Here is a 24,940-nt window from a genome sequence, read left to right as displayed (position 1 = left end):
TATTATTGTCTCATTTTATGTAAGGTGACCTTGAGTGTCAGAAAGGCGCCGTCAAATAAAATGTATTATTATTATTATTATTATTTAAGCTTAACTTGGGCCAAATAGCACCACAATCATGAGATCATGCTTTTTACAACCCTTTAGACTAAGTGGCGGCCAAACCATCAGGGAGGTCAACCAAATTATCAAATTAGATCAATGCTATTAAAAACCGTCATTCGAAAGTTCTAAAAACAAAAAGTATCAGGCCAGAATGTCACATGTTGCACATGCTAAAAATGGAGTGACTTTACTATAACATTAATTAGAGGTCTAGCACGTTTCCTAAACTATGCAAATAGAAAACCAGTATGAGTCAATTATTATTATTATTATTATTATTATTATTATTATTATTATTATTATTATTATTATATTCTTCAGACCATCCTGTCTTTTGTTTGGGTCTTCAGGTTTCTGAATGGCTGGTTCATGATCCCTCTGATTTTATCCATCTATCTTGCATCTGGTCATCATCTTCCTCTTCCAAGCATAATAGTCTTTTCCAATGAAAATACAAAGACGTCTATATTTTCCAGTCTTGCTTGTTTTCACATCCATAAAAAGCCACAGAGAAGATCACATCATCTTAACATTTCTGATCTTTGTCTGTAAAGTCAAATCATTGCATTGGAAGACCTATTTAAGCTCCTGCATTCTTGTATTGGTTGATACTCAGCATTAAAAGGCAAATTGGAAGATAAAAAAAAAAAAAAAAAAAAAAAACTAGACTGGAACGATATTATAAGTCTGGCCAGTCACCTAAAAATGGGCAAGTTCTACAGTCAGAATTTGACACCTTACTAGAGGAGTGCTTACACAAACTGTATCAACAGATGGACTTCAGTCTACTCTTGCAAGGTGTAGCTGCAAGATATGGGTTTCTAATAGTGTCACTCTGTCTAAAATAGAGACAAGCACATCTTTTCCAAAGTGCTGATGATGTCACTTTTTACAGAAAATAGGAGAACACCTGCGCCACAGCAGCTCCTGCCACTCAGAGCCCAGATGTGTGGAAGTGGATGCAGCTTGGGTCGTGCCCCCGAAAGCACACTGGGAGGAAACTCCCAGCAAAACTAATAGTCCGTTGAGGCAGCATCTGTCAGGATCTGATTTCCAGACGTATGTGCAAGTGTAGAATGCTGTGCATTACCTTATTCACTCCACATTAGATTCAGGTCAGAGACAGGTATATCAGAGATCGCGGGAAGCATGAGCTGCAAGCAATAGTATAAATCATATGTTCAAAGGGCATAAAGAACGCTGGAGTTCAGTGTCCTCCAGACAATTCTCTGGATGTGAGCGAGTGCGAGGGAGAGGGAATAAAGTGGAAAAAAGAAAACAAAGGTAAATCAAGGCTCTCGCTAACCACTTCTACCCAGTGGAGAACATAGTCATGAGAATGAAGAGCCTAGTATCAGCAAGGTTTCATGATTGCACTAGGAATCATTTGCGGTTGCCACCTTTACACACAGCCTAGTAATCTGTTAAAGATCTGACTAATTGTTCAATCGGAATAGAATGCGTCTATGTATACACCTTAATCGGAATAGACATGTCCATTTGTGGCCATTCGGAAAACAATTTCTTTCCAGCTGAACAAGGTGGGTAACCCTATAAATAGTCCATTCAATAGAATAATAACCATGTAAACTCCTGTATCCGATTACATTCCCAATCGGAAAGTTTAAGTGCGTTCTGCGCATGTGCATCACGTCATAGCGAGAGTTTCTAACGTTCAAAATGCTCTGATCTTTAAAAGATGGCAGTGGGATGAGCGTCTTCCTCTCGGCCTTCTTTAATAAGGACTTAATGAGTCTGGCGTCATTTAAAGCAATTAAAAACACAAGTGCTGCTCATTGCTGCTTGTCTCAAGTGATGCTCGTTGTCATGGTAACATCTTCACTAAGTGGTTCTCTACGCATGCATGAAATTTTGGATTGGATTACTTGTAGAGTTGCATGTAAACAGAGATTTTCCATGAGACTGAATAGAGTTTGCATATAAACACCTCAGCCTTACTCTATAATCTGAATGTATTCAATTAGTAACCTTAAATTTAGCCTAACCTAAAAAGGCAACTTAAAGCAATTTAAACCAAAGCTAGCAATAATAATAAAACAGAAAAATAACCACCCAATTGAGACGTAGTGGCATAATTAGGCTCCTAGTGCAAAAAATGCCCACCAACCCACAAAAATTGTTAAATATTTCCTTGTTATTGGAAAGTCTCATAAGAGTTTATGTTCTCAAAGACTTCCAATAGATAAATAAATAAATAAAACAGTTAACTCCTCTACAGGTGACACGGCAGTGCAGTGGGTAGTGCTGTCAAATCACAGCAATGGGGTGGGGGCAAAGTTTGATTCCCTGGCAGGGCTCCCTTTGGCTACTTTCTGTGTGGAGTTTGTGTGTTTTCCCCATGCCTGCATGGATTTCCTTCCACAGTCCAACGATACGCAGTCAGGCTGATTGGAGATACTAATCCTCCCCTAAGTGTAAATATGTGTCTGCCCTTTAATGGACTGGTGACCTGTCCAGGGTGTTTACTGGCCTCCATGCACTAAGCACTGGAATAGGCTCCAGCTCCCCTCACAACCCAGAAGGATAAATGGTTAAGATGATATCTATATATCTATAAATAGGTCATAAACAATCTTATAATATCCTTATAACATCTCATAATGAGAAATGTTACATGTGCTGACCAGATTTATGACTTCATTTGCTGATTTGATTTTGACAATTTCATTTGACACATTTTTTTTTTCAGTTTAAAATGTAAAAATATTTACATTAAACTCCCTATTTAAGAATTAGAACCTAGAAAAGAATTAGAATTAGATGGTGTTGCATGTTCTGGAGTGTTCCCCTGGAAACAGTTACCATGGATGAGATGTATTATCAATAAGTGGGAGTTACATAGACATCTAGATGTAAAAGATCTAGTTACGCTACTGTAAGTGGTACAGTCTCTTATTCTGAGTTTAGATGGATTCAATCATACCTTTTCTGAATAAATAATGAAAGGAATTTTTTAAAATACCATTTCAGCTTTGCGTGCAATTCACACTTTCAAACAATTGCAAATGACTCTGTTATAAACAGTACTGTGCGAAAGTCTTAGGCACCCACGACACATTTTCAAAAAAATTTATTTGTGCAGTATGTGTTTATTTGCTGAGAAAAATGTTAATATTTGAATAACCAAACACACACACACACACACACACACATCATTATATATATATATATATGTATTAGTGATTTTCTGGATGTTAGCGTGTTTACCCATTTCCAAGCCTCTCCTCGAGGAAGCCCAGTATTATATGTAGTTAAAAAGCAGCTCCTGGTTTGACCAATCAGTGCTTCCGTAAATTGAGCTCATGATGTAATTGATGATATTAACAAGTCTCTGTGGCGGCTGTGAAGGTGTCAAAGAAATATACGGACCCAAGAAATTCTTGTTACTTTTTATTGTTTTTATGTTTATTTGAATTAAGAATTCGACTTTATTCTAATGTATATTGTGATAAACTCACTGCTGAGGTAAATTGTTAAAAAATTTGCTTAGATGCCTAAAACCTTCGCACAGTACCGTAAGTATATAAGAAACCTCGTAGTCAAAGTAGCATCTAGGCTGCATCACAACTTCCCGCACTTAGCACATGAAGCAAAACGAGCTAAGGTCAGGACGTTTTAATAGACTTTGTCTGCTAGTAAAACTTTAAATGAAACAATGCTTGGGCTGTTTAGGGCTTCTTCTGGTAGATTAGAGTCCTTTGTTCACTCTAATAAACTCTCAACTAGGCATCTGATTAGGACGGGATCTGTGTCCTGTCGCTCAAAGTTTGCAATTAAAAGTTAATAATCTTCATGCCTTGGGACTGTTTATCAAACGATACAGTGAAAGTGCAGCGGATGCCGAGTGCTGTGAAAAACAGGGAGCCCAAAACTCTTATTTATTCTTCCCGCAAGGACACTCGATTTTGCCATAGTTACGCCACTCTAATTAATAATTTGCTCAACAGCTAATGAACACCAGCAAAGTAGGTTCAGTCCTTGTGTTCCATGCAGAGTTAATATCTGCCGAGGCAAATATTTCCTAATGGGCAATTCCAGAACTTAAATTACCAGAGAATATTTGAGAGTGTATTACAACTTGTGGGGTTTAGTTTGCATGACTTTTATGTTGTCTTTCATCTTAGAGTGCATCAAAAAAGGGAAAGAGGGATGGTGGCGCATTAAAAAGTTAGTTCAAATAAGTGAAATATGTATGAAGGAGGGGAAAATAGATGCAAAAGCAAATTAAACTAGCCTAGAGGGTTCATCGGAAGAGGAACACAGGGACAAATTGTTAAGAGCTTTACAAATGTCAGCTGCTTGAAATCAATAATGGTTTAATCTTTGCAGGCTGTGCAGGCAGACACCACTTTCCTGAGACGAAAATGCTAGCAAAGTGTTGGAATTGTGACACTGCAAGGAAGGGCACATGATTCTCTACTTTTCTGAAGGCAATCTGTCCTCAAGTGACGCTTGGGAGACACTCGAGATCGGGCAGAGAAAGCTGCCTGGACGTATAATTAGCCTCCAGGGTCCCACCGAAGGAAGTCTTCATCCAGAATGAAACCGAGAGGCACCACCACAGGTCAAGTTGAATCCCAGAGTCGCACTAAAATACAGTCCGAAGTTCACAGGTCAGCCTACAAGGGGCTGTTTTGAACTTTTCCACATGGCTGTGGACTCAAGAGGTTGATAAAGGGATTCCTGGATGGAAGGCCGTGAATTTTACGCTCCGCATAGCTTGTGGAGAGAGTTCTTGTCAACCTTCCTTCACAGGTCACAAAAATAATATAAAACTCTCTATTCATCATATTTTTAACCAAGTTTGTGAGGAGTAAAAAGAAAAGAGGTGGCCTCAATATTGGATTCTTACTTTCTTGTTGAAAGTGGAGAAATGAAAAAGCTGAATCATCCGAGAACAACATTAATCTTACGGAAAGTTCAAGACGGTCAAAAAGTTGGCAAGTAGTGATCTAACTCTCTCTCTCTAATATCCCAGAGAGCAAATGAAAAAGTTTTATGGGCTTTATATTCAGGGGCTGTTATCATTTCATTGCCTAAACTTAGCAATGTGCGATCAAAATATCAAAGCATCGGCTGGAAGTGTCTGTCCTCTGCCGTCTGCTGCAGAGCTGGCAGATCACGGCGTGAGCGATGGAGGAGTTATGAGGGGGAATTGGGAAGGCTAAGGTGTTTTCACCGGCTGTCAGGTAAAATGCAGCGGAGAGGAGCTGCCACACTCCCGTGCCTGTCATCACTGCTCCTCAGACTGGGCCATCCGCCGCCACAGTAACAGACAGCTCAGAGATGACTGTGATCCCAGGCATCGCATATATTACTGCACAGGTTACCGTGATAGTCACACATGGACTCCTAGTGCTGTAGCTACAACATGAGCAGTGGCTGAACAGATACAAACTAAAAATCACTGAAACACTGTTTATATATGAATAAAAATGAAAAATACTAACATTACTAAAACTATATGATAGCAGTAATAATAATAATAATAATGGTGAAGATGATGATGAGTATGATGATGATCATCATGGTTTGTGATGACACTGATGACAGTGCTGTTGCTGATGATGATATTCCATTACTACTACTACAGAAGATGATATACACCAATTAGGTATAACATTATGACCACACTCATTGTCCATTTTATCAGTTCCACTGACTATGTAGGTGCACTTTGTAGTTCTACAATAGGTGTTTTTCATGTACGGAGGAGGAGTCAAGTTCTGGGGGAGGTTATGAGTAAACTTATTTCTGTTTTTTATTATTCCGGTTTTACGGTGATTTTTTTTTTCCGTTCTGCTACAAATACGGCTGCATTTCAATATTCATCATCTTTGGCTGAACTCTCATGTTTTAGGCTAGACAATGTGTTCAGAATTGTGGAAGAGCTATCGAGCACAAAACGTGCAAAACTCAATAATCTTTTTAGAGCTGTTGATTTTTGATTATGAAGGTAAATTGTTAGCTGGTTCCCAGTGTTGTAGTTAGGTAGCTAGCTACCTTACTTAATGTCACAGGCAGGATGAGTAATGTTAGGAAGTGTCAGCATTCTTCAGATTTAGAGATCTTTAAATATGTGTCTGTTTAAGAAGTAAATAAACGGTGACTAACATGAATTAGTGTGTTAAATTGTATCCTTCTCAGTGTCTAATGCTGCAGACAGGGAGATCCAGGTAAGGGCTCAGTGTTATCAGTCCTTAAAAAAGACGAGGAACCACAGAGACTACAGGTCCAAAGACAAAGATGTTTGAAGGAGTTTAACCAGTTCATTGTTACAACACTACAGTTCACGAACCTGTTTTAATGTACGCAATTAGAGTTACTGTTTTATAAGCTAATTCACTGTTAGGTTTTTATGTACCACATATAGCCACACATCTATCCAGTAATCACCTGGCTCACATAAGTTTTGATGCCAGTCTCATGAAGACATGGGGAGAACATGAAAACTCAACACATATGACTGTTCAAATGTAGTATAAAGCTAAATGAAAATAAATAAAGTGTATTATTAAAATGGAAACTGACTACAATTGTTCTTTTTGAAATGTTAGGGGTATATTTTAATAACAGCATTTCACACAGAATGTAAGTAATGGTTGCCTCTCATATAGGTTTACATATATATATATATATATATATATATATATATATATATATATATATATATATATATATATATATATCCTGAGAATGATGATGATGATGATGATGATGACGATGATGATGATAAAAGACAATTATGGTACTGCTGGTTAATGAAGATAATGACAATGATAAAATGTCTACTTAACATAATAATAATAATAATAATAATAATAATAGTTATTTGTCCAAGTCACTTGTCTGAAGCTTATTCCAGCACTCAATGTGAGGAAAACAGGAAATACCCTGCACAGGTTGCCAGTCCACTATAGGGCAGATAATAATAATAATAATAATAATAATAATAATAATAATAATAATAATAATAATAATAATAATAATAATAATAATAATAATAACCAGCAAATTTGCTTGAACCCCTGATAACAAAAAAAATCCAGAAGTCTAATTAATGGTAACCCTCTTTTCTCTAACTGACTAACTTTACTCATGAAGAATTGAAGCCAGTCAGATTGAGGCTTTCGAGATGAGTCCCTTGGAGCATGGCGTACTTTTAAATTGATGGTGGTTCATTAGACTAACTAGGCCTTGCTGAGGGAGCCCCAAAACAATACCATAATCAGGACCCAATTAATCAAAACCAAGTGAGGGTAAGAAAGACAGGAAAGGAAAGTGTACGCGTATCGCTTTTCCCCAAATCATTTACCTCCACTCCCTCTGGTGGCTGAAGCAGCGAAGCTAGACGGCATAGTGGGTGGGGATGTTGGAGTGGGTGTAGCAGGTGAGGTGGGTCCTTTACACCATACCGATCCATGTATAATTACTCATTCATACCCATTTGCAGTGGAGTGGCCAGGCATGGACCACAATTTGTCTTCCCTCTGTCCCTCTACCTCCCCTGACTGCCTCCTCCCCCTTTAGATCATTAGTTTCACTTTTCATTAAAGAAGATCAATAAAGCAGATCGCATTGTGGTGGCCAGGCCACAAACCTCTCTCTCTCTCTCTCTCTCTCTCTCTCTTTCTCTCCATCACTCTACTTCTCTCTCTCTTCACATTTCCCTCCCATCTACATGCCACCACAAGCCTGACCACCAGGAGGAGAGATAAGGCATGGAGGTGTAGACGCTATGTGTATGTGTGGTCTCCCTGTGCTGTAGATAAACCCACCAGGTGGCTGATTGGAGCCTGAACATGGATAACCACAGTGGCTGGCCAATAATGCAGAAACAGCAAGGCTGAATAATAACCCAATAAAGTTTAATTAAGATCCAATGACCTCTCCAGTTTAATAATGAAGATGGCAGGATTTGCAGCAGGAAATTAAAACCGAGGACTTATGGCACCGGCAGGGAAATGTGGTCAGTGAAAAATCTATTTTTCATATTGGACATTATTCTTTTTCTAGTGGCTTCATAACCGGGCATAATTTTGGATCCTTTTTAATCTTAAATGTAACTATGTGTCTGTTTTGGTTCATTTAAAGTGTCTCACTAAAAGCAATAAGCTCTATAAGCAGTTTGATAAGAAGAGTCTTTTACCAAAGGATAGTGATTAGATGTCTGGTGGTTTGTATTAGCTTAGCTTTGATTTTCTTGTGACAGTAGTGCATGGCCTGGGCAAGCAGCACCATGAATGGGCCCTTCCCTTTTTTGACACACCAGTACATAGATTATATTCTCTTAAACAAAATTCCTGGAGGCATAATAATGTACAGCTGTACATTCACTGGCCACCACTGTAGTGTATAATATACCCTGCAGGTCCTGCAGTGGACCTGACTATTAATGAACAGGGTAAAAGAATGGCACACAGAAACAGATGGACCACAATCTGTAACTGTGGATCTACGAAATGTTTCTGTAGGGAAAGTAAATTGAGGAAAATGGCATTCACATTTATCTTCATCTGTAAGTCAGGTTGTTCCTGCCACATCAAATGCTTAATTATCTCTCATGTGTGAAATTTAACAGGTACAAACACAACTGTAGAAATTTCAAGAAACATTTAAGCCAAGTAATGTAAGCATCACTGCCAGTTAATTCATTTGTGGGTTATGCTATCATCTAAGTATTTTGCTAAGAGATTTTTTTTTTCAGTGATTCTGGTGCAAGTTTGTGTGAGAATTCTGAGGTAATGGCTCACCCAGTACTGTTAGCCGGGCCGGACGGGACCGCATGGCAGCCTGAATGGCCTGGCACTCAAAGACAGCATCGTCCATCAGCTCAACTCTCTGGATCCTCAGGTGGTGCTCCCCGGTACTGTGATCTCCAACCACGGTGTAGCGAGGGTAACCTGGAGCACAGAGCACAACACATTCAAGCATCAGCGCCAGCATCCCTCTCTTCTTCTTCAAAATGTATGGGGATGGTTTCAGACTTTCACGTCCAATAAAGTCTATATTTTTAGAGCTATTCTCATTCAATAATAACAAACGCTGGAAGTTACTCTTGGTGACTGATGCAACATCAACCACTTGTTATCAACTCCAGTATCTTGGCAGACCTGTCTGATCCCACCATCTTATCAGGTATATCTATGTTTTGTAAACAGTTCCTAAACATAACCCTATAAGATGACTCCATTGTACTCTCTAGGTAAGAACATATACTGTATATTTTAATATTTGACCCAAATATTAAAACCTTATTCTCTGTTCATGCTGTTCTTTTGTCATTGTTTGCTATCCAGCATCAACCAGAGGAGGATGTGTTCTTCTATTGAGTCTTAGGCCCAGTCCCATTTCTTCTTTTTACCCCTACCCCCATGTTTTCAAGTGTCACCCTCATTTCGAGTGTCATGGGACAACACTCAAAGAAAGGAAGAAAAAAGCGACCTTACTGCTGGGCATCGCTGCTGTTCCACCTTAAATGGTGCAGCAGTTACATTCTGGTGCTTCAGGTGTCAATACTGCTGGATTACTTAAGATGGAATGGGAACTTTAGCTAGCTAGCTACCAAGACATTAGCATGCTATTAGCAATTTTTCTATGCTTGTTATGAAGAAAATGACCATAATACATTGAAACAACATTAAACTAATAAGATAACACAATGGTTATCGTAACTTTTGTAAGGAGAAAATATTTACATATGTGGGTTTCTTTGATGACTTGCACAGCCATCTTTCCAGTTTTTCTTTTTTTTCTTATAACACTACATTTGGAGGGCGTCTCTGAAGAACCTCCGTTTGGAGGGCCATGTAGCCCTAACACTATGCCCTACCCCTCTATCTCAAAAAGAATTGGGACACCCTAAACCGAGACGTGAACGTACAAAACAGAGGGCTAAAGGCTAAACGCTAAGGGCAAGGGGTGAAATGGGATTGAGCCTTGGTCTCTCTCAAAGTTACTACTACCTCTTGGTCATAAATAGTTTTTCCTAGCCAGTCACCATTGCCTCGGAACTAGATTTTTCTGTAAAGCTGCTTTGCAACAACGCCTGTAATAAGAAAGTTTTCTCAAACTCTCTTACAAGTAAAAAAAAAAAAACATTGATAAGCATTTTTATGACTATCTACCTGTCTTTGTTTTATACTGCCTTGGCAGACCCAAAGCCAAAGAGACTGATATCTGTTCTGCTGGTGCATATGGAGGGAGATTCATGGTTAATAATATATCGAGAAAGATGCAGGGTACTTCTGGCTGTACTGACTGTTTTACAACACCAAGCAGAGATGGAGACGCCCTTTAAAACTCTTCAGCTGACTATTAGCTCAAAGTTTGAACAGGGAGTGAGCACAGACACTTTGGTCCATTGGGGAAAATAAAGCAGATAAGGACTAACTTCGTTCTGGAGAGCTTTACAGCACATTTCACAGCCCTCTCCATGTGAATGACTTCCACAGCTCTCGCGAGGATCAGTCTTCCCTAATTATAAGAGGCATCTGAATTTAAACAAGATTGGCTATTCAGGAACATCTCAAGAAATGTGCAGGCATTCAGTGCTACAAGCACAGGCTCTCTTTTCCAAGGCCCACTCATAATTGACTACCGTGAAGAGAGAGAAAAAGAGCCCCACATAAAACAGTTTTAAAGATGACCTAGCCCTGGTTTTCTAAAGGAAGAGAATTTAATCCAACACCTCGGCTTTGTGCGGCTAAATTTACACCTCGGATGTCATTCTGCACTCACCACTTAATATCTCTACTGACCCTCCCCACCTCGTTTGGAAGTCTGCCAATGAATGCCTGGAGGTAGAATATTGATTTTGCTCTGTCCATCGATATGAGTCATGTTCGCTCCAGCAAATTCCCAGTGACATAACTGTCTCACTGCATGGGGCACCACCTGCTCCACAGGCCTCTATAAGCTGTACCTCGCAGCACGTAGATCTTTATTATTCCACACTCTGAAACAGAGACTCGTACTTGTGAGGATATTGAAAGATCCGAAACCCTGACCCAAGACTCTGTACATGACAGTTTAAGTCTTCCCTTGTTCAGAACACATCTGTCGTCCAGCTGAGAGGCCATTTCGAAGCCACCTGTTTCTTTGAGTGCCCTGTGCAGTCTACTGTTTTTTTCCTGCAGTACCCTGTTCACCATCGCCTACACCGCATGTAGCAGTGAAGCCTGAAAAAGGTATCTACTTTAACATATTGTTATGAAAAAGGGGGAAAAAAATAGACCAGATTTTGGGCATAATGGCTTTCAAGTCCTTGAGCCTGACTGTTGAAACCACTGCGCAACAAAATGCCAATTATTGCCTGCTGCCTCATTGGATCCCATTCACCTTTAATAGACCATGAAGTGCCCCTCATTTTCCCCATTGAGGGGAGAGGAGTAGCCAGTTATGGCACTGTGTGTTTTATCTGCCCACATATAGCTTTTAATCTCTCAGCGAGTGGGATGATGGCAGAGGAAAAGAATGACCCAAAAAACAAACATTTAATAACCCATCACAATAGCCAGGGCTCACGTGACTAGTGTTCTATGTTGCACTTACCGCCACTATGGGAGGCTCAAATTAGTCAAGGGATGCATTTTCCATAAACCATCCATGGTTTCCTACAAAGCAAGCTGTGCTACATCAGACAAACACCAAATATCAGGCGATGTGTTTAACGACACAAAGCAGTCAAGTCTCACTATGTATTGATGGCCAGTCAAAGCGAGTGGAACTCACTAAATAACATTAATGGCCACTGACTCTGCTCGATATTGTGGTTTATTCCCCTGCCAAGAGATCAATGGCTTTCCTGAAGCATCTATTAGCACTTAATGCCTGGCTGCAAATCTTGAAGTCTTCCTTCATCTGTCGAGGGAGATGAATATGTAATTTAATTCTGCGAGAATTTCAGTGTGTTGCGGACTCAAGGTCATTCCAAATATCATCTGCATACATGAAGCTTAACAATGCCTACTCATTCATCATACAACCATAAGATATGACCTATTTCCAGCACAGGCAACAATAGTTTGACCCAACAAGGGTTTGAGGAAAGTCAGCTCTGCACAGCACTCATGCATACTAAATTCATACGTGGCCTTGGCGCGACCCAAACTGCATCTTAACATATGCTACAATCTAGCTACAGCTTCCAAGGGCAATGTGTTAATGTCATACTACTGTACCTGAACAGATTTGTGCCCTCTAATATTAGGCACAGGACAAGAGACAGCATCAAAAAATATGTATCTTTGTCTAACCAAGACTCAAGCTTAATAGGGGTTTTATCCAAGAAGGCCACTGTGAGCACAACAATGTGGTACGCCTTCAATCTCTGTCAAGCAAGCTAGATGAATCTTATTCTGGGTGAGCTGTGCATAAATTCCCAAGCAATGCGAGCAACGCAAGAGTGCCATAGATCAGAGAAGGGAATAAAACGATGCCCACATTGATCACAATGAATCCTGAAGACAACATATGTCACTGAAAACAAACAATGCAAAATAGCCCCATTAGAGGTAAGGGATCCATCAGGGCAGGAATGGATAAGTCTTTATAGCCAATCAATGGCAGGGGAAGTGGAGACAGGGCATCAGTGATTAATGACTGCATGGATGAGCAGGTGTATCTCCCTGAAGCATCTTCAAGAGGAAACAAGACACAGAGGATGTGTTGATAAGCTGCATGACTACAGATCCTGACGTGACTATGGATCATGGCAAAAGCAAAGGTGGATGTTGCACAGAAGCTCCAAATGAGGAGAAGAATTCTAATTTAAGAGATCATTTTGTGGAAGTATAGATCATGACAGAAGCGAAATGCAAGCAGAGTTTATTAATATAGCGCTTTTTACAACAGGTGTTGTCACTAAGCAGCTATACAAAAAAATCAGCATTACAGAAAGAAAATCTGGGTCCAGTCCCCCATGAGTAAGCCAGTGACTATAGTGGAATGGAATGGAAGTTGAGGAGACACCATAGGATGTTCTAAACCAGAAGAGATCAGGAGAATAATTCCTAAACCATGATGTGGAACCATCAATCATGGCAGAAGCTAAGTAGAATTTGAGTGGATCTCATGGGATGCTCCAAATCAGGAGAAAAACAATGATGTATGAATCTAAGGTATGGCACTGTGGACCGTAACAGAACCTGTGGTGGCTGAGAGAACATCATTGAATGGTAATGGAAAGAGAATGGTAATGTAAGAGATCAGGGTGTGGAAGTAAGGGCTGTTTTCACAGCTAGTTTACACTAGAGTTTGGGTTTTTGTGGCACTGTGTCATTTTTGTTCCCACATTTTTCCTACATACAAAATTGTGGAATCAACTCAAACACACTCTCTACATTTAAAACTAGACTCAAAATGTATCTGTTTGCACAATAATTTTGATAATAGCAGTTGTTGCACTATTACTCACTAATATCTCTCCATAAACACACTTGTCCTGTTAATCAATTTCTCTCTCTCTCTCTCTCTCTCTCTCTCTCGCTCTCTCTCTCTCTCTCTCTCCCGCTCTCTCTCTCTCTCTCTCTCTCTCTCCCTTTATTTGAGCACCTGAGCGATGCCACATAGGAGCCACTGGAGCTGCTAGAGCTCCATCTCCATTGACTGTTCTGCACCGTTTTGACCACCATGGAGTTTCATGCTGTCCAAAGCTGTGCAAACTCTTTGGTTTTCTTTGATTGATACAGGATTTTGTGAGGTTGCTGGTGCTCTGTCACTTTCATATTCATCTATGTTCTTATTAGCCTACCACAGTATAAAATTCAGATCTATCCCTCAAATATATTCTGAAGAAAATGTACAATTCTACCCATTAAGATGAATGAAATGTATAGCTGTCCTGACACATTAAAATACTATTCGAAAAATGTGACAAAATCAAACTCTTATATATTATCTTATTGCTGCCATTTTTAGCAGCAGATTGGGCTTCAAGAATATGAGCATGGGAAGAGTGATCATGTGTCAAAATGAACTAAAGAAAAGTTTACAGAAAAGAAAATTAGTCTGCTTCAAACATTCTAGTTGGAATTTGGCAAGATGTCATGGGTGGTTCCATATCTGCAGTCCAGTTCTAGCAAGAAGGCATGGTGAAGAAGCCAACTGTTGGATGAAGAATGGTAAAACTAAGGTAAGAATGGTCCTGTGCTCTTTTTAGGACACAGCTACTCTCCGTCATGTTTGGTAACACCAGAACAGAGATCTACTAAGCTCAAAGCCGTGTCACACTGATTAATAGTCCATCACTGGTGAAAGCCAGACAATCTCACAAAAGCAACATCTCCCTATTGTGTGTCCTCAAACCCCAACTCCTCTCTCTTGTCGTCTGTTTGGATGTTCCCATTTAGCTGAGTGCAAACACAGCCCACAATGCATATTCATAGAGTTTGTGTACATGTGCGAGTCTGTAGCGGCCCTGACTCCTTTGATTAGAGCCTTGATGGAAAAACAAAAGGACCTGGCGAGTGAACGTGGGGGACCGATGGAAATCAGCTCTCTTTGTGTTCTGATTTATTAAAGCAAATTGCGAATGATTTCTCAAATTTTGCTCACTGTTCCTCTGCTCTGGAGCAAACCCGCCTTCCGAAACATAAGAGAGAGCAAGAGAGAGAGAGAGAGAGAGAGAGGCACACTCTGTGAGCAGCAGAGTGGGCTGATATTGAAATCTATTGCACCATACAAGGTGCCACACTTTGTTTTATGTGTACGGCTGCTCGCCTGGCGTGCGCGATCGTAGATGTGTCATTATTCTTTATTGGAGAAAGTGTTACTTGTTGACGCATGCGGCACTGCTAAAAAGAGCAGCTGTGGTGCGATATTTTGTAAAGTGCCTTCCGCTTCAGTGACATGCACACAACCCATGTCCCTGACGCCTGGCTTTTAGAGTGCTCTTTTGTCCCAAGCAGCAGCTCTTAGCAACTCCAAACAAACAAATAAACAAACAAGAAATCATACACATATATGCCATGAGCAAGTCCACAATCAATCTGAATTAAGAGCAAGAAGGCAAGGAAGGGCAGGGCCTTATCCACTCTTGTTTAGCACTGTTAAACAAAAAGTTGATACATGATTGGACTATTGCACGTGTTCTTTCTTTCCTCTTGTTCTTCTCTTGTGATAAATGTAAAATGTTTTCACTGGGGACTATTTTGTCTAACATGCCCTAAAGGTACCCCTCCGCTGTGTGTTTTAAGCCAGAACTACCATAAAACTATTGTAAATCTGTTTTGATTTTTACAGATGTTTAAGGCAGTGATGAAGTGCATATTGTTTGTTGCTAACAATCCATTGCCTCCTTCCTCTTAAAACATGAAAATATAGCACAATATATTTTCTAGTTTTTGCTAGTAGTCTATTTGTATCGGCACAGGTTATTAACAACTCAAATTGTGTACAAATGTTTGGCAGAACATCTATGCATTAAAGAGAGCCACGACCAGCCCCTGGGAGCCAGAAGATGGCACAGAGGCACTGCCGCTGAAGGTCAAGGCGACGATCTGCAGTGGAATACATATTTAATGGCATGGCTCATTCCAGCTCTTGGCTCTAAGAAGGCCTAACGGGGTTTGCGTCTTTCCTTAGCAAGAGGAGCTCTGGGGCAAGAAGCAAAGATACCGCCGCAGACAGGGGAAGCAATTCGTCCTCTGTGTGACCTCGCAGCCCACAGCTTGTCCCAAAATTCCTGGTGTCATGTCTTTATTTTTTTGTCTAAACTGTCTTTAAAAGTGAGCAAAGCTTTTGTCATTTGGAAGCAGACACTGTGGGCCTGATGATGGACCAGTTTCAAGTGCAAATCTAACAACTTCTGCTTATATGTTACATGCAAACCCCAGTTTTAGTCCAAGTAAATGAATATATGAAAACAAAAACAAATTCTTTTCCTCACACGCATGCATTTGGAAGGATCTTGCAGAAAATGGTGGAGATGTACATGTGAGTAGTAAATCAACTAGAATGTGTGAAGTTTGAACGACTACTAATGAAAATAAATTTGCTGTAATGTTTTAAAGACATGTTATTAGAAGGCATCTTGACAGCATGAACAGCAGCTGGATATTTGTCAATAGAAGAATTGATAAACTATTTCAACTTTCAGGATCAAATCAACAAAAATCAGTGCTTTGATATGGCTGTAACAAGCACACAAATTCTGTGTTATTGTTTCATTATTTCTGTTTCTTTTTTTCAGCCAAAGTAGAATTATAACCCTGTGGAATATTTCTGGGGAAAAAGCTTACAGTACCATGCAAATTAGTTTTTGGTTTTTTTTTGCCAAAAAATATGTTTTCATGCTTCTTGGAAATATCCCTACTGTTCAACCATAGGAGTCCGGATTTGCTATTCAGATACACATGATCTTTTTTTGTCCATTTCCTTTGTCTTAGTAGCAGCTTCTTGATTATTTCAGATTTATAGCTCTGGGTGGTCTTCTCGCATTGGAAGGATAGACAGAAACTGGTGAAGATTTTAGATTTGAAGCAAGAGCAGAGCTTGATTTTCTCCTCTCAAATATGAAAGATTTGAGTGCTGTTCATTTGCCGTCGATAGTTTGGTGGTCTACCAGGTCTTTCAGGGTTGCCCTATTTTCCTACTTTTTTTGAAACTCCTGTTTTTGACCTTTTGACTTTCTTTTTCCTTATGTAACTTGTTGGAAGTGTTGGAAATGAATGATGAGTGGTCTATGACTTTTGCACTGTATGTTATTAACACTATTACACATTGTTGTATATCCATTTTTGTGCCCTGCACCTCACTAACACATACAGTGAGTGGGTGGTCTTCTCTACAGCCATAAGTAGATCATTCATTTCGGCAATGTGTGCACATATTGTGCTCACATTAAGGCACGTTCCGCTCTGCACGTGTGTATATCTAAGTTTATACACACTTGATTGAATGTTTTTCAGAATTGTGGAGTTATTTTGATCAAAATCTTGTGCTTGAATGCATGACATTTATGTGCGATTCAGAAAGAAAAGGTAATATTAAACATTATGTGAAGTTACAGGGAGATTCAAAATGATTTATCCGATTTCATTTTTCACAACCATGAGGTCCCTAGGAGCCAATCATATACCTGTTGAAAGGGTATTTGAAATACCCCCCCCCCAATTAATTTGCATTATTCCATAGTTTACATATATTACCAGTTTAAAAAATAAGCAAAAGCCTTCCATAAGTAGGTGCATCAAAAATCTTGACTGCTACTGTTTGTCAGAAAATTGAGACTTTTATGAATATGCATTAGAGGACCAAAAGAGTGCAGGAATTGTAATCCAACCAGCATTACACAGAATCAAACAATTAGGCTGATACAATGCAAGCAACAATTTGTTAACAAGGAAGAGATGCACTTCAAAAGCTATCTAAAAGCTAAAAGTACTTCACGGGTCTGTGGGCTATATTTTGGAGGGCTACTTCTAGTCCTTTTTTAACATCTGGCAGCAATTACACAGGTCATTTTGCAGAAAGTAAGAAGAAAAGAGAGAAAGAGAAAACAATGTTGCATCTTAATGTGTACCTAAGCTAAGTGAACCCTCATTACCAGAAGTTCCCTCTAAAAGCACTTTGGAGATTTGAGAGTCTGGCTTAATGGGGAGGAAAGGGTAAGAGCTGTTAATTTGCTATCAAATTAACAAATTAACAGGAAACATGGACAGATTCTTTCATCGCTGGCAGCCTCCTGTTTTGTTTAACACTGAAATTTTAAGAAACTTTGACAATCACACCTTTCCTTTATGTTTCTTTTTTTTTTTTTGGTGGGGGTGGGGGGTTGGCTTTTACCTGATAGGTCTCTTCCGACACCCAAAGCCAGGCCATCTTTGATCCACAGCACAACACCGTGGTAGCCAGGAATTGAGCATGGCAGTGTGACAGGCTGACCAGCTACCACTACCAGGTCCTGGGGCTGCTGGGAAAACATGGCAAGCACCCCTGTTACAAAAGAGACAGAGAGAAAGAGAGAGAGAGAGTCAGTCAAATTCTTGGATCTCTGACAGCTTGCCTTGAAACATCTCATGTCAGTTTAAGCGTAGGCTAACATTACTAGCACTCTATCAAGCACTCCCCTCTGAAAAAGCCTTTCGATGCATTAAAATTAATGTCTCATGTTAATAGCATAGTGGGTCTCTTACCTGTCTGTCAACATCATGTAAGAGAGACACACACAAAATCACACACACGCACACAAGTACTGCTGCTCACACTGTGGATTACACTAGCTGTGATACCTTGTGGCATTTGGGCCTCTTAGGAGAAGTGTCAGTGACAGAGAGAGATAGAGATATAGAGACTAATTTAACCTCTGTGTCGTCATGACAAGCAGACATAAATGTTGTTCTTAACGTCAGTGGTAGAAAGGTTTTAGCATTTGAAAAAAAAGCTGCCTCCAGTTCTAATCTGTGTACGTGGGTGTGTGACTGTCATTGTTGCTGAGCTAACTTTGCAGGCACTATCCTTAGGAATGTGGAGCTTTAAGGACTTTTTACAAGGCAAATGACAATTTCACACCTCCGGCGCACAGGCGAAGTGACTCAGGCATCCCTGAGACAAACACATGTTCACCCATCTCCTAGCTAAAAAATCCTCAACTGTTGTGGACATGAGGATTGCAATGGCATCAACCAAAGAGCCGAGTGAAAAATGAAGTGAAGTTTATGAGACTGCAATGTTGTTGGGCTACAATTGGCTGGAGTCAGGTTCAGGCATTTTTTTTAGTTACAGTTGGATTAGGACAGAATTTTGTTGGGCTAAATTTGAGATCAGACCAAATTTTGTCAGACTACTGTCTTGTTGGACTACAGTTAGGTTGGAACTGAATTTTTTTGGACTACAATCTGGTTCGAACAGAACTTTATCAAGCTTTTTTTGGGTCCAGATCAATTTTTTTGCACTACAGTGGGTTAGGAAAGATTTTTTGTTGGGTTACAATTAGGTTGGGACGGAATTTTGTCAGGCCACAGTAGCATTCAGACACAAATTTGTTAGGCCACATTCAGGTTCCGATAGAATTTTGTTGGGTTACAGTCAAGTTGGGGCAGAATACTGTCAGGTTTAAACAGAATTTTGTTAGGTCACATTTAAGTTCAGATAGAACTTTTAGGCTACAGTCAGATTTAGACAAAATTTTGTTGGACTACAATCAGGTTGTGATGGAATTTTTGGGCAAAATTCAGTTTTGCTACAGTTGGGCCCACTTGAATTTTGTCACGTTAAAATGGGATTCACATGGAATTGTGCCTGACTATAGTTAGCTTGACATAGAATTTGGTTGGTCTATTATCAAGTTGGGGCAAAATTTTGTTGGACTCTTTTGAAGTTCAGATCAAAATTCAGCCCTTTTATTCAAGCAAACTCATGGGAAGCTGCTCCTTTTTGTCATAATGCTGATACAATATTATTGAACTGAACTGAAATAATCTAGATATGGGCTCTTTCAGACCACATAAGTACTCTCCATTTCTGTCTGTCTAATGCTTACTTCAGTCTGGCTTTGTTCACAGAGCTGCCTGTTGTACAAAAGAAGTTGCTGCAATACAGTAGAATGAATGTCTTTCATTTCCTGCCACAACATGCCTTTATTACTGTGTTGCAAAGACACACTCACTGATACATAAAGAAATGGAGCAATCTGCACACATTTCTCCATCCATGCGGAGCTGGATGGAGAAATGCTTGCTTGCAGAGAAATGTAATGGAGCGCATTAATGGCAGCAGTGGCAGAGCATTCAGCTGTATCTTATATGGAACTGTCCAGGACTGGGTTATTTTGACCCTGTCTGCACTGCTTTATTGTGGGCCCTTAGAACAAGGCAAGACTATTACACTACTATGCAAAGGTTTGAAATCACTTGGAATAAATAAATGTGTTTTTTTTGTATAAAGCAACTTATACAATTTAGATCTGAATACTGTAAATGAATCAACATTAGACCTTTATTTGTAAAGGTGTCAAAAAAGATTCTTAGGTTACAATAGAAAAAACACTTTTGGTTCACAAAATCATTTCAATGGACAGCTTTATTTGTAAAATAAGAACCTGCAAATGTGTCTGTAAAGTTGGTTACAGACGTTCATTTATATTTATAGATGCACCAGAGTGACTGGGGACATGATAAAGTTTATAACGATCAGACAACATCATAACATGATGCACTGTATTGCATTTGCACACCTTTTTCTAGCAGATTCAAGTGAAAGAAAACCAGAGATGTATGGAAAATGACAGAAAAACAAACACTTCTCTCAATGTGAGAAAAAAGGCCTAACTGATCACAGGAATGCAGCAGCGTGCCTGTAATTGCTGCGGAGGTTTTGTATTAGCAAAAGCATCAGTCCTTCTCTTGTCCTGCTTCGAGTGCGACATGATGCATGGCTTGTTAAGAGGTAAACACACATTCACAGATTGATTTATACAAATTCTCCCCGGCGGATCCGCGCATGTGCTGTCCCTATTATTAAATCAAGACTCGGAAAGGAAAGAAAAATGTACATGGAATCCACTGGCATATATTGGGCACTTCATCTTTGAAGCCTAGGAGGCTTTGCCTGTGAGGAGCTGTATTTATTTATTTATTTGTTTGTTTTGTAATCTCTTTCTCCGTCTGTGTGTGTGTGTGTGTGTGTGTGTGTGTGTGTGTGTGTGTGTGTGTGTGTGTGTTTGTTTGCCTCAGTATAGTGCCAGACCCCATAATGAAAAAAATGCTTTTTTACACAATTAATTAATTAATTCATTCATTCATTCATTCATTCATTTTTGTTTGTATTTTATTGGTAAAAGTAAAACATCAGCATTTGATTCCTGATCGGGTTCAATTATGTGCTCCACAACAGCGTGTAGTTACAGTCATAATGAAGAACACTGAAATATCATTCAAGGGAAGCAATAAAAACATGTGTGCTAGTGGGTATAGAGCTCCTTGTGGGGACCTCAGAAAATGTCCCCAGAATGATGTGTGAGGTTGTGTGATTGAACAAGTGTGATTGTCTGAGATAGTCTTTCACTTTGGGCTATAATTGTCAAAACCATGTCATAAATGAGGTAAAAACACCTACAATTATGCTAATTTCTACTAATTCCTGTAAAAAAACATATAATAGCACTGAGCTAGTGTTGATTCATAAAAACATTTTTGAGCTGTTCTAGATTAACCCCTTAAACAGCCAGAACCCACAAGTGGGTCCAAAGTTTTACTACACACTTTTATAATCTTAGAATAACTACTCTGTTTGTATTGTAGTCCATGCAGATACTGAGTATTAAGCCTTAGTATGTAATACGCCTGGGATTTTATGGGGTTGAACATGGACATTTGAAGATTTTGAAGGCATCAATGTATATTTTAATCTGTTCTACATTTACTTCAGTAAAAAGCCCTGGATGTCACCGTTTTCTCTTTCTAACAACTGAATGAAATGCTTTGTTTGGGATACCACTCATGCTGGCAGTCAGAGATGTATCTATGACTTCCAGAAGGCCTAAAGACATTTTTCTCATGAAGTTGGCCCTGCCCATTATAAACCACAAAACATGATTGGTTGAATTCACTGTTAGTTCCTTATTATGGTGGTCAGATTAACAAGTTGATCTATGGTTTAGCTCCTGAAGTCCAAGCTAATGGGAGATCTAGCTTGGTTGTATTTACTAAGATGTTGTAGAAGAAATACATTTTGATTGAATTTTTCACTGGGCCTTGTAATCCTTTCTTGACCATTTTAGTTTCGTTTCAAACCAAAACTTAACAATCAAAAACAGATAATACGTGTGGACAAAAATATGCATATGTGTAAACACAACAAAGATGATGATTATATTAAATAAAAACTAATTATATTGTGGGTTCCTCCGTTTTCCTCCCAAAGTCCAAAGACATGCAATCAGACCAATGGGACATGCTACATTGCCCCTAGGTTTGAGTGTGTGTGTGAATGTGTATGTCTGTCTGTCTACCCTGCGATGGACTGGCGACCTGTCCAGGGTGTGTCCTGCCTTCCACCCAATGACAGCTGGGATAAGCTCCAGCAACTCCCCACTACCCTGAGGGAGAAGCAGCTTCGAAAAATGTGTGTGTGTGTGTGTATGTATATATTGTGGGTAACTTTCCCCAGCCCATTTTTCTTTGGTCATACAGAAGGCAATGGAAGACAAGACATATACACTACTGTGTGTTTGGATAACATACATTTAGTGCTTTGTAGGAGCCAAATAAATGTGCCAAGAATGATGGAAAACATGGAAAATATGTGATACATGGCAGTGCTTGGCTGCAGCTGAATGACTGAAAACTTATGGGGACATTTAGCTGGTCCCCACATGAACAAAGTGCTACAGGAGTTAGCTACTGTAATAAAGATGTCAATAAAATGACCCAGCAAAGACACGAATACAAACTGGTGTGTGTTTTAGTGTCTTGGAGTCGTGAAGAATGGCAAGAAAGCATTCCTTCTTTTCTTTGCCTTGTCTCTGCAATCACTGGCATTGTCACCCCTCCAGAGCTGTCTGTGTGTGTGTGTGTGTGTGTTTGGTGCAATCGGCTGTAATCCCCCCCTGTGTTTTCCCTGCTTTGTACCTGCTTCGTACCCCCTTCCCATCACCTAGTCATAGCTCTCCTGTCACCACTACAAATTAGCCAAATTTAGATGCTTTTCTGCGGGTTGCCACCACCTCACCTCCCCAAACATCAGGACACCCATTCATCGCTAATTATTACTGTACGCCATCCCATAATTATTCTGATTACTCCTAACAGCTAATTAGTATTTTTTTTAAAGAAAAAGTAAATAAAGAAATAACAGTAAGAAACAAGAGAGCCAGTACTGTTTATGAATATCAATAGGCTCCCCCTGAACTTGGAGAAAAAAAAACAAAAAAAAAAAACAATTTCTCACGAGACATAGAAGCTTTCTTTATTCAGCACAGGTAAGTCAGTGCGTTTCTTTCTATTTTAGGATTCACTATTGGACGAGACAGATGCAGAGCACATCCTCAGCAAAGCCCTTTTAGTGGAAGCAACAGTGAAGGCATCCAATGTGGAAATATATCTGCCGGTAGCAATCTCTGGGGCCCAAGCACTGCTCTGCACAGCAGGATCTTCTGCACAAAAATAGTACCTTTACACACACACAAACTAAATTAAAGGCCGTTAAAAAAAGTCCATTCATCGTGACTGTTGATAAAAGGTCTTCAGACAAGATGTTTCCCAAGCTTTGGTCAGATTGAACCGTCTGACCCTAGTACAGTAACCTTAATGCCCCCAATATAGTAGACTTTAATCAAAGGAGTGAAAATACTTGACAAGAAATTTCATTTTGGACATTGTGTTTGAAAACTTGTGTTTGAAAGCTGTTCAGCTAAAAGACTTGAACTTGCTCATCTGTAGAATAATGTGGTAATATGGCTTGAATGTGTTCAAATTACCATAGCACTCTCTAAAGGCCAATCAATGTCAAGTTTTGCATGGAGAACTACATATAGACCAGATCTTGTGGTTGTAAAACTTAGGTTAAATTCATCATGAAATTTACACACAATGTAAAGGGCAGCAGGTCCTTTGAAATTATGTCAAAAACTGAAAAATGACAGAAATGGAGATACGAGGTTTTCTTCCAACAGCAGCGATGTGTATATAGACTATACCCCTATATGTACTGATCAGTAGGATTTGTGTAGCTAGGCTGAAGAGCCTTCAGCACAAGGAGGTAGATGGCTTTGGTCAGGACTAAATGTCCATCCCAGAGTGGCTTACATTCTGCCCACGCCACCTGGTGTGTCCACTTGCCCGGCTAAACGCAAAGCCTAGCTCACTCACTGTAAACATTTCAAGCAGCAGAATGCATATGTAGGTCACAGTGGGGACTGAGACGAGGGGAGGAGGAAGGAGGAAGAGTGGAGGGGGATGAGCTCCACAGAAGGAACTCTCTCTCTCTCTCTCTCTCTCTCTCTCACACACACACATTCTTTCAAGCCATCGTCGCATCTGTCAGTGTTCCGCTCCACTGGCCTGGCCGGCCTTGTCTCAAGCCCTTCGTCCCTCCTTCCTCCTCCCTACTCTTCCTCCCTCCTCATCCTCATCCTCCTCTTCCTCCTTTTTCCTCCCTCATTTTGTGAGAGCACCAGCTGTGCAGTCAGTCGAGCGTGGTGCTCGACCAAGTGGAGAAGCGCGGATTCCTCTGCTCGGCCTCACCTCGACTCTGGGAGAGATTAACCCCTGGAAGGCTAAAGTTATTGTCCCTTTGCAAAACTATTACATATAAATACATAATTACATAATAAATAATAAGAAAAAGAAGAAGGGCTCCAGCACCAGTGGCTGGACAAACAACTATGAACTAAATTTCATAGTTGTTTGTCATTGAGAAAGAAGTGGAACTTAATCTCCTTCATATTAAAAAAAAAAAAAAAAAAAAAAAAGCCTGGCAAGACAAAATAAATTGCATGATATCATGTAGCATATATCAATTCCAGTTTATCCCCCAAAATATTGAATAATACATATAAAAGTCAAGTTAGTTTACCTCCATCTAATTAGGTTTTACTAAGCTTTCTTAAAAATGAGTTATATGTAAGAAAGAACTAATATAACACAAACAATGACAACAACTTCTAAAGCTTAAAACAATTCAGGTCGCCTCCCAAAGCTGAGAGATCAGTGCCAATGCCTGCATGAGGCTGGAATTAAGAAGCTGTGATTAGTGACTTGCTGAGCATACAGAGCAGCAGGCCTACTGTGTGTATATATATATATATATATATATATATATATATATATATATATATACACACACACACACACACGTTATGACTCTGACTGCG

At 39.7% G+C, this 24,940-nt stretch overlaps 1 protein-coding gene across 3 annotated transcripts in view; it reads right to left on the bottom strand.

Annotated features, from left to right (window-relative positions):
* kirrel3b (kirre like nephrin family adhesion molecule 3b) overlaps positions 1-24,940 on the bottom strand; it is a 288,479-nt gene that overhangs the window by 90,382 nt on the left and 173,157 nt on the right. For all 3 annotated transcript variants that reach the window (XM_017709076.2, XM_037540070.1, XM_017709077.2), the window contains exons 2-3: positions 17,914-18,063; positions 8,880-9,029 (exon numbers count right to left, since the gene is read on the bottom strand). In XM_017709076.2, coding sequence (XP_017564565.1) covers positions 8,880-9,029; positions 17,914-18,063 — 300 coding nt within the window. The remainder of the gene's footprint in view (positions 1-8,879; positions 9,030-17,913; positions 18,064-24,940) is intronic.

Source organism: Pygocentrus nattereri, chromosome 7 (assembly GCF_015220715.1).
Source record: "Pygocentrus nattereri isolate fPygNat1 chromosome 7, fPygNat1.pri, whole genome shotgun sequence".
Taxonomy (NCBI): domain Eukaryota; kingdom Metazoa; phylum Chordata; class Actinopteri; order Characiformes; family Serrasalmidae; genus Pygocentrus; species Pygocentrus nattereri.
Note: the sequence above shows the minus strand (reverse complement) of the source record. Positions and strands in the feature narration are given on the sequence as shown.